Raw genomic sequence first — 16,579 nt, 5'->3', positions numbered from 1 at the left:
ACAAAGGACTCACTACAATTTGTTAACTACATCATTTACTTATTTATTAACTATTGCCCCTTTAAATTGAAATAAGTATTTAACATTTTGATTTGTAGCCACTTCTATAATAATTTGTAGCACTGCCAGGTACCAATGTACATATTACATTCAGTAATTAATGTCATTTAAGCAAACTATCCACAGTTCCAGCAAGGTTAAATGAAATCAGGCCAGTAAATATCCAGTTTCATTGGCCAAGTGTCACACTAACTTACAACAGGGCCTATTTTAATGAACACTTAGGACAAGATTTATCCATTTTCGAGCAGACAGGATTCACATGTAGTGAACCTCTCCGCATCTTATGGCAAATTGTGGGACGAATGTGTTCCCCATATTTATCATTGCACGAGGGAACACTCGTGCAATACCACCCTATCTACCATCACGCAACCAACTGAGTGAGTGTAGGGCTTGTCAGTCACCCTAGTCAAATGAATCTGGGGTAATTTTTATCCGCCAACTTCAGTTTGTTGGGGAGGGTTTATGAAGCAGCAGTTTAACCCCTTCACCCAATAAGACGTATATATACGTCTTGTGGTACTTTGGCTATCGTACCGCAAGATGTATCTACACGTCTTAGCTTCAGGAAGCTCCAGCAGTCTCAGCTGTTAAGTTACAGCCAAGAGCTGGAGTTTCTGAAGCTCCAGGCATCTGCCACATATGGAACTGGAGCTCGATCGGTGCTCGGGTTCCATATGAGGGCAGATGCGTGATCGTTAAAGACAGTGACACTGTGTGTGTCACCGTCTGTAACGATCTCCTGCTGGTGCCAATGGGAGGTGTGGGTGGCTCAGCAGTGGAGGGGGAGGGAGTGGGAGGGCCCTATGCTACAGAAAAAAATAATAAAGGGACAGGGAGGGATGGGGCAGCTACACTACAGAAAAAGGTTTTGAGGGTGCGGGGTGCAATAACTAATGATCGCGGGAGGAGGTGAGGTGGGATGAGACTACGCTACAGAAAATAATAAAAAAAAATAAAAAAAAAAAAAATATTTTTTTTAAAATGGTTTATAGGTACTGTAAGACAGCTGCCAGTACCTAAGGTGGTGGGTAATAGTTTGAGGGGGGAGGTTTAGAGAGCTGTTTGGGGGGATCAGGGAGGTTGGGGGGTAAGAGGGGATCATACATTGCAGAAAACATCAAAATAAAATAAAAAAATATTTTATAAAAAAAAAGCCTTATATTTTCATACTGAAAACTGTCTGCTAGTATCTAAGACGGGGGTGACCAGTGGGGGTTGTGGGAGGGAAGAGAGCTATTTGGGAGGGATCAGGTAGGGATCAGGGGTTAGGAAGTGTCAGGTGGGAGGGTAATATCTACACTAAAGCTAAAATGAACCTTTTAAGATACCTAATTAACCCCTTCACTGCCGGGAATAATAGAAGTGTGGTGCGCAGCTGCAATTAGCAGCCTTCTACTTACCCAAAAGCAATTGCAAAGCTATATATGTCTTCAATTTCTGAACAAAGGGAAAACCAGAGAAACCTTTACAACCATTTCTGCCATGATTGCACAAGCAGTATGTAAATAATTTCAGTGAGAAACCCAAAGTTAGTGAAATAATTAACAATTTGTTTTTATTTGATCGCATTTAGCGGTGAAATGGTGGCATGAAATATACCAAAATAGTCAATACCTCATGTTATCTACTCAAAAAATATATATAATTTTGACAGCTAAATAAAAATAAAAAAGCTTTATTTCTGTTTAAATGGAGTGATAGCAAAAATGCTAAAAAATACTCCGGTATTTTGGGCAAGTTTTTCTCTGAAAGTCCCAGAAGTAAAGGGGTTAAACCGCTGCTTCATAAATATCAGTTGCAGACTCAAATGAGCAAGCTGCAAACCTGCATCCGATCGGGCATTCTCCCTGTCATAAATCTTGCCCTATTAGCATAAATTTGTAGTCTTACAGCAAACTGAATTCCATGCATGCCATCAAAAGCATATTTGTAATAGGAGCATATAAATTCTGCCGTGCTTAATTTTTGCAACACAATGCAGCATATCATGCTAAATGAATTTAAAAGATTGTGAGGTAAACACGCTTCTGTCTTTAGCATTTAATAAGAATTTCTTCATAAATGAGGCCTTGCTACACAATTAGCCTTTATGAAGTTACAATATTGAGATATTTCTTAAACAACTTCCAAATTACTGTAATTAGGCAGTAGATCTGAATATAAATTTGACACCATGGCAGTTTTTTAATATTTAAAAAGTTGATTACATTTAAAATGTCATGTTCAATATCATATTTCTATATACTGTAAAATATGTTGGATTTATTTGTCATAGACAACAGCTAAAATATGACTTTTCACAAGATTTTCCACAACCCCCCCACCAAAAAAAACTCTCACAAATAAATGTATTACTGTATTCAAATACAATACAATACAAATTCAAAAGAGCCGTAAGAATTTAATTAAAATCATATTATTTTTAAACTTTTTCTCAGGAGTAGCATTTATTTTATGTTTAAGTCTGTGTCTTTTTCATACCATCTTCCAAACAATGTCGCACTTAAAAGAGCTTTTGAGGAAATACTGCGACGGCTTTTAAGGCGTCCATCAGGCAATACCTAATATAACATAAACATGGAAAAATTCTTTAAAAAATTGTATATAAATTTAGCAAACTTAAAAAGTGCAATAAACTAAAAAATATGTATATGAAAAAGTACCATTTAAACATGTTAAACTTACATTTGAGTATGTAAAACTGTTGAAAAACTAACAGTAAGTGTGTGTTTATGTGTACAACTCATCCCTAAGTGCAGATTATTTACTGTCTGAAATGAAGAACTCCCACTGCTTTATTGGTGCACAGTGACAATCAAATATTTGTAAAGAAGTGGTCTTGTTTCAGTTTTGATTCAAACTGAATAAATATCCTTTAGTCACTAGTTCAAAAAGAATTGACAAATTTGGGAAGTTATGATGCAGCATAACTTTTTGTATTAATAATGATATTAAGTTACGGATCCAACAGTAGGAATCACAAACACTTGAGATGATGCCCCCTGCAGATTCGAGGCCAATCGGCTAGCAGGGGGTGTCAATCAACCCAATCGTATGAGATCGGGCGGATTGATGTCCGCAGCCTCAGAGGAGGCGTACAAGTTAAGGAGCAGCGGTCTTAAGACTGAAGCTTCTTACTTCCTGTTTCGGGCGAGCTTGAAGGCTCGCGCGGAAACAGATGCATTGGGGGCAATGCGGCCGTTAATAAATCGCTGGAAACAGTTCATTTAAAAAACACCAAAATTTGGGTAGTCTTTAATTTCTAGGGGCATGCATTGTGTTAATCAAGGTCCAATCCCTACTTCAGATGGTGTTAAAGGGACAGTAAATCTAATATAAATACACTGATTACAAGTGGAGCACAGTTGATAATTTTGTTTGCTTTAAGACCCCAAAGTGGATGGTAAAAATAGTTTACTAGAGAATCAAAACACCTTTTTGGCTTGTCCTGTACTTTTTATGGATAGTGAAGGGAGCAGTTGCGGACCTACTCAACAGAGGGTCCTGGTGCAAAATTTATTTTGGGCCCCTCAAAGGTAACTCATTGGTAAGCAATAGTTATAGGGCTCAATTTATCAAGCCTCTACGGCTGCAAGTTCTCTAAAGAACTTGCTCGCCGTGATTTATCAAGCAGCGGTCACCAGACCGCTGCTTCCCTAAGATCTTCGCCACCTCTATTGTGGCGAAATTCAATTTCCTCAGTCGAGTCCGACCGAGGAGATTGACAGCTCCTGCCCGCGCGTGATTGGCTGTGCGCGGGCAGGGGGCGGGATTGCACGCGAGCGCAAAATTGCGCTCGTGTGCAATGCCGAATACCTGCGGGTATTTTCGCCCCACCACAGGCCACAGGCGTATACGCACCCCTGTACGCCTCAGCTTTAATAAATCTAGCCCATAATATACATGCTGCTCTGTGTAATGATTTTGAGGATAGATAGACAGACAGATAGACAAAGAGATAGACAAACAGACAGACCTGCAACCTGCACTGATAAAGGTTCCCCTGTGTTAAAATTGTACACATTCTGCACACACCTATGTATAGACTGTCAGCTAGGGCCCCCTCAACACATGAGCCCCTGGTGCCACTGTAGCTGCTGCACCAATAGTAGTTCCGCCTTTGGAATAGAGCGCTATTAACTCTCATATCACACATGGTGAGTTAAGTATTGTGCTAGAACGCAACACAAAATAGCAATGGGAAGAGATAAAAAAGCTTATATGTATGTGTATCTAATTGCATGTGCGTATTTATATATATATATATTGTAGCAATGCTACATTTAATAGATAACTTATCCAGTGTAATAGAAGTGCTGTGCAAAGTGCTTCACACATGGTTTTGTAGCGTATTCAAATACAAATTAAAGGGTTAATCCCAATCTTGCTCTTGTTCTCGATAACATTTTATGAATTTTGGCAATTATTGTCATTGGGTTTTTCCATTGATCACGATCCCAAAATGCTTCTGCCACTAATAATATTGAAGCTGAACATTTTTACCTTCCGAAAGCAAAAATCTTTATCTGTCTTGTTAATCTCCCGATTTTGAAATTACTTAAACCAAATGTGCATGATTAAGGACAAACAAAATGGCGATTTCAGAGACTAAGTGATGATATCATGGATTGATGAGCCTGTGGCATCTACTTATCAAGCCGTCAACCGCAAATACGCTGGAATTCCGCAGCATATTTGTGGTGAGCCTGATTCCCCTTAGTTATCAAACCCTACAGACCGGCAAAAGTAGAATTTTGTGACGTAACATAGATCTGCCGGGCAAAGTCCGACACAGATCAATGCTTACGTCATTACAGATGTTCCGAATGCAAATTCTGCACTATCTGACTACTTTTGCTAGTTAACAAATTCCTAACAGGTATGCTCGCCACTATTCCGGCCCAGCGTACCTGGTTTTCAATCCGCCGCCCTGGAGGCTGCGGATACCATAGGAATCAATGGGAGTCTGAAAGCAGCGAAAACTCATGTTCGCTGCTGCCCGATATCCCATTGATTCCTATGATAATGTTTACACCTAACACCCTAACATGTACCCCAAGTATAAACACCCCTAATCTGCTGCCCCCTACAAAGCTGTCACCTACATTATATTTATTATCCCCTAATCTGCCCCCCCCTACACCGCCGCCACCTACATTATACTTATTGACCCCTAATCTGCTGCCCCTAAACCGCCGCCACCTACATTATATTTATTAACCCCTAATCTGCCCCCCCTGCACCGCCGCAACCGACATTATACTTATTAACCCCTAATCTGCCGCCCCCTACACTGCAGCCACCTACATCATATTTATTAGCCCCTAATCTGCCCCCCCCTACACCGCCGCCACTATCTTAAATTTATTAACCCCTAAACACCCCCTAATTTAAATATAATTTAAATAAATCTAAATAAATATTCCTATTTAAAACTAAATACTTACATATAAAATAAACCCTAAGATAGCTACAATATAACTAATAGTTACATTGTATCTATCTTAAGTTTTATTTTTATTTTACAGGCAAGTTTGTATTTATTTTAACTAGGTACAATAGTTATTAAATAGTTATTAACTATTTAGTAACTACCTAGCTAAAATAAATAAAAAATATACCTGTAAAATATAACCTAACCTATGTTACACTAACACCTAACACTACACTATAATTAAATTAATTCCCTAAATTAAATACAATTAAATAAAATGATCTAATTACAAAAAAACAAAAACACTAAATTACAGAAAATAATAAACAAATTACAAGATTTTTAACCTAATTACACCTAATCTAATCCCCCTAACAAAATAAAAAACCCCCTCAAAATAAAAAAAAACCCTACCCTACACTAAATTACAAATAGCCCTTAAAAGGGTCTTTTGCGGGGCATTGCCCCAAAGTAATCAGCTCTTTTACCTGTAAAAAAAATTACAAATCCCCCCAACATTAAAACCCATCAGCATCAGCCAATAGGATTTTTTCTACCTTAATTCTGATTGGCTGATAGAATTCTTGATTCGTTGAGGACTTCGGCCCGGTTGGGTGAAGACTTCTCCCGGTAAGGTGATCTTCAAGGGGTTAGTGTTAGGTTTTTTAAGGGGGTATTCGGTGGGATTTAGAGTAGGGTTGGTTGTGTGGGTGGTGGGTTTTAATGTTGGGGGGGATTTGTAATTTTTTTTACAGGTAAAAGAGCTGATTACTTTGGGGCAATGCCCTGCAAAAGGCCCTTTTAAGGGCTATTTGTAATTTAGTGTAGGGTAGGGGTTTTTTTTATTTTGAGGGGGCTTTTTTATTTTGTTAAGGGGTTTAGATTAGGTGTAATTAGTTTACAAATCTTGTAATTTGTTTATTATTTTCTGTAATTTAGTGTTTGTTTGTTTTTTACTTAATTTTAGTTAATTGTATTTAATTGAATTTAATTTAGGGAATTAATTTAATTATAGTGTAGTGTTAGGTGTTAGTGTAACATAGGTTAGGTTTTATTTTACAGGTATATTTTTATTTATTTTAGCTAGGTAGTTACCAAATAGTTAATAACTATTTAGTAACTATTGTACCTAGTTAAAATAAATACAAACTTGCCTGTAAAATAAAAATAAACCCTAAGATGGCTACAATGTAACTATTAGATATATTGTAGCTATCTTAGGGTTTATTTTATAGGTAAGTATTTAGTTTAAAATAGGAATAATTTATTTAATGATAGGAATATTTATTTAGATTTATTTAAATTATATTTAAGTTAGGGGGTGTTAGGTTTAGGGTTAGACTTAGGTTTAGGGGTTAATAAATGTAATATAGTGGCAGCAGTGTAGGGGGGCAGATTAGGGGTTAATAAATATAATGTAGGTGGCGGCGGTGTAGGGGGCAGATTAGGGGTTAATAAGTATAATGTAGGTGGTGGCGGTTTAAGGGGGCAGATTAGGGGTTAATAAATATAATGTAGGTGGCGGCGGTGTAGGGGAGGCAGATTAGGAGTTAATAAATATAATGTAGGTGCCGTAGGGGGGCAGATTACGGGTTAATAAATATAATGTAGGTGGCGGCGGTGTAGGGGGCGGCAGATTAGGGGGTAATAAGTATAATGTAGGTGGCGGTGGGCCCGGGAGCGGCGGTTTAGGGGTTAAACACTTTATTTAGTTGTGTCGGGGTCTGTGAGCAGCAGTATAGGGGTAAAACACTTTAGTATAGTCTGGGTGTTTAGTGACAGGGTACCAATAAAGCTGGGAAAAAGCTGAATAGCAGCGAGATCGATGACTGTTAGTTAACAACAGTCCGCTGCTCATCGCCCCGTACTTGGTGCGCGGCTTTTTGATAGCTTTTTTGGTAACTTTGGAGAACGCATTCAGGTCCGCGGCCGCGATGTTAGGCGATCTTAGGCGAGCGCATTGGTGCCGTTGAATGCAAGTAAATTGATGGCTTGATAAGTACATGCCTGTATGTTGATTGATCCCTTTTAATAGTGTGTAGTGATGCTAATAGGTGGCCTGAGTGCAAATAACCAGTTGTGTATGTTTCTTTAAGGGACTTGAACAGGGGCATTATTGATAGAGTGAGCACAGGTGTCTGTAGGATTATTGATTTTGCTCATTTTTATTAGTGTAAAAGTGATATTTATTTATTTATTTTTACCTAAATTAGATTAAGCAGGAAGTGTTTGCATCTGTTTGGTGACAATGCTTCCTAACATCATCCAAAATTGTAGAAGTAATGTCACTGTTTTGCCCATGCCCAAAACCAATGGGTTTTATCAAGCCCTTTTAGCTGTGGAATTCTATAAGTGAAAAATGTCCCAGTAAATGTTTTGTTAAAGGAACATTAATCTGTACAACTATATTACCATTGTTACTACTCATCATGTTGTTGTTTGTCATTGCAGGTCTCTTTAAAGCCAGTCTCTTATTTTAACCCATTACAGAAGCCAGTTGCTAAAGCTCTGCATATTTATACTGGGCACTGCCATCTTGTTACGCACTTAGGGGCCGAATTATTAGGCTCGCCGGAAACAGCAGTTATGAAGCAATCTTAAGACCGTTGCTCCATAACTGGTCCGCCTGCTCTGAGGCTGCAGAAATTAATGACACCCCCTGCTAGCGGCCAATCTGCAGGGGGCGGCATTGCACAAGCAGTTCTGGTGAACTGCTTGTACAATGTTAAATGCTGACAGCGTATGCTGTTGGCATTCAGCGATGTATGTCGGACATGGTACGCTACAGCGTAACATTTCGGACAGACTGATAAATTGGCCCCTATGTGTTGCACCCTGTGTCAGAAGCAGTAAACTTTCACAGATGAATGATGTGATGACTTTTTGACAGCTGTACCTTGCACTTTGGATTAAATATGGGGTTTTCAAACCTATCCTCAGGCCTCCCTAACAGGCCAGGTTTTCAGGATTACCTTGGGTGAGAACAGTTTAAGAACCATGCTTACTAATCAGCTGGTTATTTGACCTGTGCTCTAGTTCAAAAATCCCTAAAATCTGTCCTGTTTGGGAGGCGTGAAGACAGGTTTGAAAATCCCTGGATTATATTACACAATAGAAAGCAGAAGAGCTACATTTTTGCACTTTGCATTTTTTACACAGATACATGTTACATAACAAATATAAAAAAGTTCTAAGGAATAATAGAAATAATAGAGCTTAATAGGCAAGAAGACAGCAATATCATGGATTGGTGAATGTGCACCACCTCTGTCACAGGATACAAGACTACTTAAATTCCAAGATGGCGGCGCCCAGTATGGAGATGTAGAACATCACTAACCAGCACTTTTGAAGGGTTAAAATAAGAGAACAGCTTTAACCCCTTAACGACCGACGACATGCAGGGTGTGTCCTCCAAAAAAATACCCTTAACCAACGAGGACATACCCTGCAAGTCGTCGGTCTGGGAAAGCGGTGGAAGCGATCCTGATCGCTTCTAGACGCTTTCCAGTTATTGCAGTGATGCCTCAATATCGAGGCATCCTGCAATAACCTTTTTTACCCCTCCGGTGCAGAGAGAGCCACTGTTTGGGGGGGACCTTGGGAGGTTGGGTGCTAAGGGAGGATCAAACACAGCAGCATATGCAAATATGCTAAAAAAATAAATAAAAAAAAGATAGCTTTTATTTTAGTACTGGCAGACTTTCTGCCAGTACTTAAGATGGCGGGGACAATTGTGGGGTGGGTGAGGGATAAGAGCTGTTTGGGAGGGATCAGGGTGTGTGATGTGTCAGGTGGGAGGCTGACCTCTACACTAAAGCTAAAATTAACCCTGCAAGCTCCCTACAAGCTACCTAATTAACCCCTTCACTGCTAGACATAACACACGTGTGATGCGCATTTAGCGGCCTTCTAATTACCAAAAAGCAATGCCAAAGCCATATATGTCTGCTATTTCTGAACAAAGGGGATCCCGGAGAAGCATTTACAACCATTTGTGCCATAATTTCACAAACTGTTTGTAAATCATTTCAGTGAGAAACCTAAAGTTTGTGAAAAAGTTTGTGAAAAAGTAAACAATTTTTTTAATTTGATCGCATTTGAAGGCGAAATGGTGGCATGAAATATACCAAAATGGGCCTAGATCAATACTTTGGGTTGTCTACTACACTACACTAAAGCTAAAATTAACCCTACAAGCTCCCTAATTAACCCCTTCACTGCTAGCCATACTACACGTGTGATGCACAGCGGCATTTAGCGGCCTTCTAATTATCAAAAAGCAACGCCAAAGCCATATATGTCTGCTATTTCTGAACAAAGGAGATCCTATTGAAGCATGTATAACCATTTGTGCCATAATTGCACAAGCTGTTTGTAAATAATTTCAGTGAGAAACCTAAAATTGTGAAAAATGTAACGTTTTTTTAATTTGATCGCATTTGGCGGTGAAATGGTGGCATGAAATATACCAAAATGGGCCTCGATAAATACTTTGGGTTGTCTACTACACTACACTAAAGGTAAAATTAACCCTACAACCTCCCTACAAGCTCCCTAATTAACCCCTTCACTGCTAGCCATAATACACGTGTGATGCGCAGCAGCATTTAGCGGCCTTCTTATTACCAAAAAGCAACGCCAAAGCCATATATGTCTGCTATTTCTGAACAAAGGGGATCCCAGAGAAGCATTTATAACCATTTTTGCCATAATTGCATGAGCTGTTTGTAAATTATTTCAGTGAGAAACCTAAAAATGTGATTTGATCGTTATTTGATCGTTGGCGTTGAAATGGTGGCATGAAATATACCAAAATGGGCCTAGATCAATACTTTGGGATGTCTTCTAAAAAATATATACATGTCAAGGGATATTCAGGGATTCCTGAAATATATCAGTGTCCCAATGTAACTAGCGCTAATTTTGAAAAAAAGTGGTTTGGAAATAGCAAAGTGCTACTTGTATTTATTGCCCTATAACTTTCAAAAAAAGCAAAGAACATGTAAACATTGGGTATTTCTAAACTCAGGACAAAAATTAGAAACTATTTAGCATGGGTGTTTTTTGGTGGTTGTAGATGTGTAACAGATTTTGGGGGTCAAAGTTAGAAAAGGTGTATTTTTTTCCATTTTTTCCTCATATTTTATATTTTTTTTTATAGTAAATGATAAGATATGATGAAAATAATGGTATCTTTAAAAGTCCATTTAATGGTGAGAAAAACGGTATATAATATGTGTGGTTACAGTAAATGAGTAAGAGGAAAATTACAGCTAAACACAAACACCGCAAAAATGTAAATATAGCCTTGGTCCCAAACAGACAGAAAATGGAAAAGTGCTGTGGTCATTAAGGGGTTAAAGAGAGTTGCAGGCACAGGAGGAAAACAATTAAGCTACTGTACTTGTACCCAGCAGTTTAATGTCCCATTGTCTATTGAGAACTTAGATTGCGATCAACAAAACAGGACTGACACGCTAAAATTAGTGCCATTTTTCACCAAACCAATAATGAAAAAAGTGCACCCAATAAACAATGAACATGTCTGATTGTGATCAGGTCAATATTGAAAATGCCCTGATCTGCAACCGTTAGTCGGTCAAAAATTATCAAATGAAAAATATTGTGATCAACCTCTATATTAAAGCTCTTTCCGATCACTAGAAATCCATTAGAAAACCTGATTTTGGGTGGATTTGTAGTATGAAAAAACACCACCAATACTTTGGTTTGAGAGAATTTTACTTTGAATATTTCTTTTTGTGTATTTACTGTGTATTTACTGTAAATATTTCAAATTCCAATGTTCGTTACATAGCAGAATATGTTATGTTCTATGTATTTTGAAATAGATATTTATAGATATTTATATATATATATAATCCTATGCATATATAGGTATAGATATATATTTCTTTCATGTAATTAGCAAGAGTCCATGAGCTAGTGACGTATGGGATATACATTCCTACCAGGAGGGGCAAAGTTTCCCAAACCTTAAAATGCCTATAAATACACCCCTCACCACACCCACAATTCAGTTTTACAAACTTTGCCTCCTATGGAGGTGGTGAAGTAAGTTTGTGCTAGATTCTACGTTGATATGCGCTCCGCAGCAAGTTGGAGCCCGGTTTTCCTCTCAGCGTGCAGTGAATGTCAGAGGGATGTGAGGAGAGTATTGCCTATTTGAATGCAGTGATCTCCTTCTACGGGGTCTATTTCATAGGTTCTCTGTTATCGGTCGTAGAGATTCATCTCTTACCTCCCTTTTCAGATCGACGATATACTCTTATTTATATACCATTACCTCTGCTGATTCTCGTTTCAGTACTGGTTTGGCTTTCTACAAACATGTAGATGAGTGTCCTGGGGTAAGTAAATCTTATTTTCTGTGACACTCTAAGCTATGGTTGGGCACTTTGTTTATAAAGTTCTAAATATATGTATTCAAACATTTATTTGCCTTGACTCAGAATGTTCAACATTCCTTATTTTTCAGACAGTCAGTTTCATATTTGGGATAATGCATTTGAATTAATCATTTTTTCTTATCTTCAAAAATTTGACTCTTTTTTCCCTGTGGGCTGTTAGGCTTGCGGGGGCTGAAAATGCTTCATTTTATTGCGTGATTCTTGGCGCGGACTTTTTTGGCGCAAAAATCTTTTCCGTTTCCGGCGTCATACGTGTCGCCGGAAGTTGCGTCATTTTTTGACGTTATTTTGCGCCAAAAATGTCGGCGTTCCGGATGTGGCGTCATTTTTGGCGCCAAAAGCATTTAGGCGCCAAATAATGTGGGCGTCTTATTTGGCGCTAAAAAAATATGGGCGTCGCTTTTGTCTCCACATTATTTAAGTCTCATTTTTCATTGCTTCTGGTTGCTAGAAGCTTGTTCTTTGGCATTTTTTCCCATTCCTGAAACTGTCATTTAAGGAATTTGATCAATTTTGCTTTATATGTTGTTTTTTCTATTACATATTGCAAGATGTTCCACGTTGCAACTGAGTCAGAAGATACTTCAGGAAAATCACTGCCCGGTGCTGGAGCTACCAAGCTAAGTGTATCTGCTATAATTTTTGGTATCTGTTTCTCCAGCTGTTGTTTGTATTGCATGTCATGACAAACTTATTAATGCAGATAAAATTTCCTTTAGTACTGTTACATTACCTGTTGCTGTTCCGTCAACATCTAATTTTCAGAGTGTTCCTGATAAACATAAAAGATTTTATTTTTTAAATCCATTAAGAAGGCTATGTCTGTTATTTCTCCTTCTAGTTTACATAAAAGTCTTTTAAAACTTCTCTTTTTTCAGATGAATTTTTAAATGAACATCATCATTCTGATACTGATAATGGTTCTTCTGGTTCAGAGGTTTCTGTCTCAGAGGTTGATGCTGATAAATCTTTGTATTTGTTCAAGATGGAATTTATTCGTTCTTTATTTAAAGAAGTATTAATTGCATTAGAAATAGAGGATTCTGGTCCTCTTGATACTAAATCTAAACGTTTAAATAAGGTTTTTAAATCTCCTGTAGTTATTCCAGAAGTGTTTAATCTCCCTGATGCTATTTCTGAAGTAATTTCCAGGGAATGGAATAATTTGGGTAATTCTTTAACTCCTTCTAAACGTTTAAGCAATTATATCCTGTGCCATCTGACAGATTAGAGTTTTTTGGGACAAAATCCCTAAGGTTTTGGGGCTGTCTCTACTCCTGCTAAATGTACTACTATTCCTACGGCAGATAGTACTTCATTTAAGGATCCTTTAGATAGGAAAATTGAATCCTTTCTAAGAAAAGCTTACTTATGTTCAGGTAATCTTCTTAGACCTGCTATATTTTTAGCGGATGTTGCTGCAGCTTCAACTTTTTGGTTAGAAGCTTTAGCGCAACAAGTAACAGATCATAATTTTATAGCATTATTATTATTCTATAACATGCTCATAATTTTATTGGTGATACCATCTTTTGATATCAATAGAGTTGATGTCAGGTATATGTCTCTAGCTATTTTAGCTAGAAAAGCTTTATGGATTAAACTTGGAATGCTGATATGTCTTCTAAGTCAACTTTGCTTTCCCTTTCTTTCCAGGGTAATAAATTACTGTTACTGTTTCTGGAAGGAAGGGAACTTTTTTACCAAAGGATAAAAAATCTAAGGTAAATTTAGGTCTAATAATCATTTTCGTTCCTTTCCTCACAACAAGGAACAAAAGCCTGATCCTTCATCCTCAGGAGCGGTATCAGTTTGGAAACTATTTCCAGTTTGGAATATATCCAAGCCTTATAAAAACCTATAGCCAGCTCCTAAGTACCCATGAAGGTGCGGCCCTTATTCCAGCTCAGCTGGTATGGGGCAGATTACGTTTTCTTCAAAGAAATTTGGATCAATTCCGTTCTCAATCTCTGGTTTCAGAACTTTGTTTCAGAAAGGTACAGAATTGGCTTCAAGTTAAGGCCTCCTGCTAAGAGATTTTTTTCTTTCCCGTGTCCCAGTTAACACAGCAAAGGCTCAGCATTTCTGAAATGTGTTTCAGATCTAGAGTTGGCTGGAGTAATTATGCCAGTTCCAGTTCTGGAACAGGGGCTGGGGTTTTATTTTATCTCTTCATTGTACCAAAGAAGGTCAATTCCTTTAGACCAGTTCCGGATCTATCAATATTGAATCGTTATGTAAGGATACCAACATTCAAGATGGTTACTGTAGGACTATCCTGCCTTTTGTTTAGCAAGGGCATTATATGTCTACAATAGATTTACAGGATGTGTATCTGCATATTCCGATTCATCCAGATCACTTTTAGTGTCTGAGATTCTCTTTTTAGACAAGCATTACCAGTTTTGTGGCTCTACCGTTTGGCCTAGCCTCAGTTCCAAGAATTTTTTTCAAAGGTTCTCGGTGCCCTTCTTTCTGTAATCAGAGAACAGGGTTTTGGTATTTCCTTATTTGGACGATATCTTGGTACTTGCTCAGTCTTCTCATTTTCGAAGAATCTCATACGAATCGACTTGTGTTGTTTCTTCAAGTTCATGGTTGGAGGATCAATTTACCAATCAGTTCATTGATTCCTCAGACAAGGGTAACCTTTTTAGGTTTCTAGATAGATTCAGTGTCTATGACTCTGTCCTTGTCAGACAAGAGAAGTTTAACATTGATATCAGCTTGTCAAAACCTTCAGTCACAATCATTCCCTTTGGTAGCCTTATGCATGGAAATTTTAGGTCTTAGGACTGCCGCATCAGATGCGATCTCCTTTGCTCATTTTCACATGCGACCTCTTCAGCTCTGTATGCTGAACCAATGGTGCAGGGATTACTCAAAGATATCTCAATTAATATCTTTAAACCGATTATACGACACTCTCTGACATGGTGGACAGATCACCATCGTTTAGTTCAGGGGGCTTCTTTGTTCTTCCGACCTGGACTATAATCTCAACAGATGCAAGTCTTACAGGTTGGGGAGCTGTGTGGGGGTATCTGACGGCACAAGGGGTTTGGGAATCTCAGGAGGTGAGATTTCCGATCAATATTTTGGAACTCCGTGCAATTTTTAGAGCTCTTCAGTTTTGGCCTCTTCTGAAGAGAGAGTTGTTCATTTGTTTTCAGATAGACAATGTCACAACTGTGGCATACATCAATCATCAAGGAGGGACTCACAGTCCTCTGGCTATGAAAGAAGTATCTCGAATTTTGGTTTGGGCGGAATCCAGCTCCTGTCTAATCTCTGCGGTTCATATCCCAGGTATGGACAATTGGAAAGCGGATTATCTCAGTCGCCAAACGTTGCACCTGGGCGAATGGTCTTCACCCAGAGGTATTTCCTCAGTTTGTTCAAATGTGGGAACTCCCAGAAATAGATCTGATGGCTTCTCATCTAAACAAGAAACTTCCCTGGTATCTGTCCGGATCCCGGGATCCTCGGGCGGAGGCAGTGGATGCATTATCTCTTCCTTACAAGTGTCATCCTGCCTATATCTTTCCGCCTCTAGTTCTTCTTCCAAGGGTATTCTCCAATATTCTAAGGAATGCTCGTTTGTCCTGCTGGTAGCTCCAGCATGGCCTCACAGGTTTTGGTATGCGGATCTTGTCCGGATGGCCTCTTGCCAGCTGTGGACTCTTCCGTTAAGACCAGTCTTTCTGTCTCAAGGTTCTTTTTTCCATCAGGATCTCAAAACCTTAATTTTAAGGTATGGAGTTTGAACGCTTGATTCTTGGTCAAAGAGGTTTCTCTGACTCTGTGATTGATACTATGTGACAGGCTCGTAAATCTGTATCTAGAGAGATATATTATAGAGTCTGGAAGACTTATATTTCTTCAGGATGGTTTAGATAAAGGTTTGTCCGCAAGTTCCTTGAAAGACAAATCTCTGCTCTTTCTGTTCTTTTTCACAGAAGGATTGCTAATCTTCCTGATATTCATTGTTTTGTACAACCTTTGGTTCGTATAAAACCTGTCATTAAGTCAATTTCTCCTCCTTGGAGTTTGAATTTGGTTCTGGGGGCTCTTCAAGCTCCTTCTTTTGAACCCATGCATTCTTTGGTCGTTATATTACTTTCTTGGAAAGTTTTGTTTCTTTTGGCCATCTCTTCTGCCAGAAGAGTCTCTGAATTATCTACTCTTTTTTGTGAGTCTTCTTTTCTGATTTTGCATCAGGATAAGGCGGTGCTGCGAAATTTCTTTTGAATTTTTTACCTAAGGTTGTGAATTCTAACAACATTAGTAGAGAAATTGTGGTTCCTTCATTATGTCCTAATCCTATGAATTCTAAGGAGAAATCATTGCATTCTTTGGATGCTGTTAGAGCTTTGTAATATTATGTTGAAGCTACTAAGTCTTTCCGAAAGACTTCTAGTCTATTTGTCATCTTTTCCGGTTCTAGAAAAGACCAGAAAGCTTCTGCCATTTCTTTGGCATCTTGGTTGAAATCTTTAATTCATCATGCCTATGTCGAGTCGGGTAAAACTCCGCCTCAAAGGATTACAGCTCATTCTACTAGGTCAGTTTCTACTTCCTGGGCGTTTAGGAATGAAGCTTCGGTTGATCAGATTTGCAAAGCAGCAACTTGGTTCTGCATGCT

The 16,579-nt window shown here is 38.5% G+C and overlaps 1 protein-coding gene across 1 annotated transcript in view; it reads right to left on the bottom strand.

Moving 5' to 3' along the window:
• Positions 1 to 2,356: 2,356 nt before the first annotated feature.
• VNN1 (vanin 1) overlaps positions 2,357 to 16,579 on the bottom strand; it is a 69,753-nt gene continuing 55,530 nt past the window's right edge. The window contains exon 7 of the mRNA XM_053709124.1: positions 2,357 to 2,627. Within this exon, the coding sequence (XP_053565099.1) occupies positions 2,514 to 2,627 (114 nt within the window). The 3' untranslated portion in view covers positions 2,357 to 2,513. The remainder of the gene's footprint in view (positions 2,628 to 16,579) is intronic.

Source organism: Bombina bombina, chromosome 4 (genome assembly GCF_027579735.1).
Source record: "Bombina bombina isolate aBomBom1 chromosome 4, aBomBom1.pri, whole genome shotgun sequence".
Lineage (NCBI taxonomy): Eukaryota > Metazoa > Chordata > Amphibia > Anura > Bombinatoridae > Bombina > Bombina bombina.
Note: the sequence above shows the minus strand (reverse complement) of the source record. Positions and strands in the feature narration are given on the sequence as shown.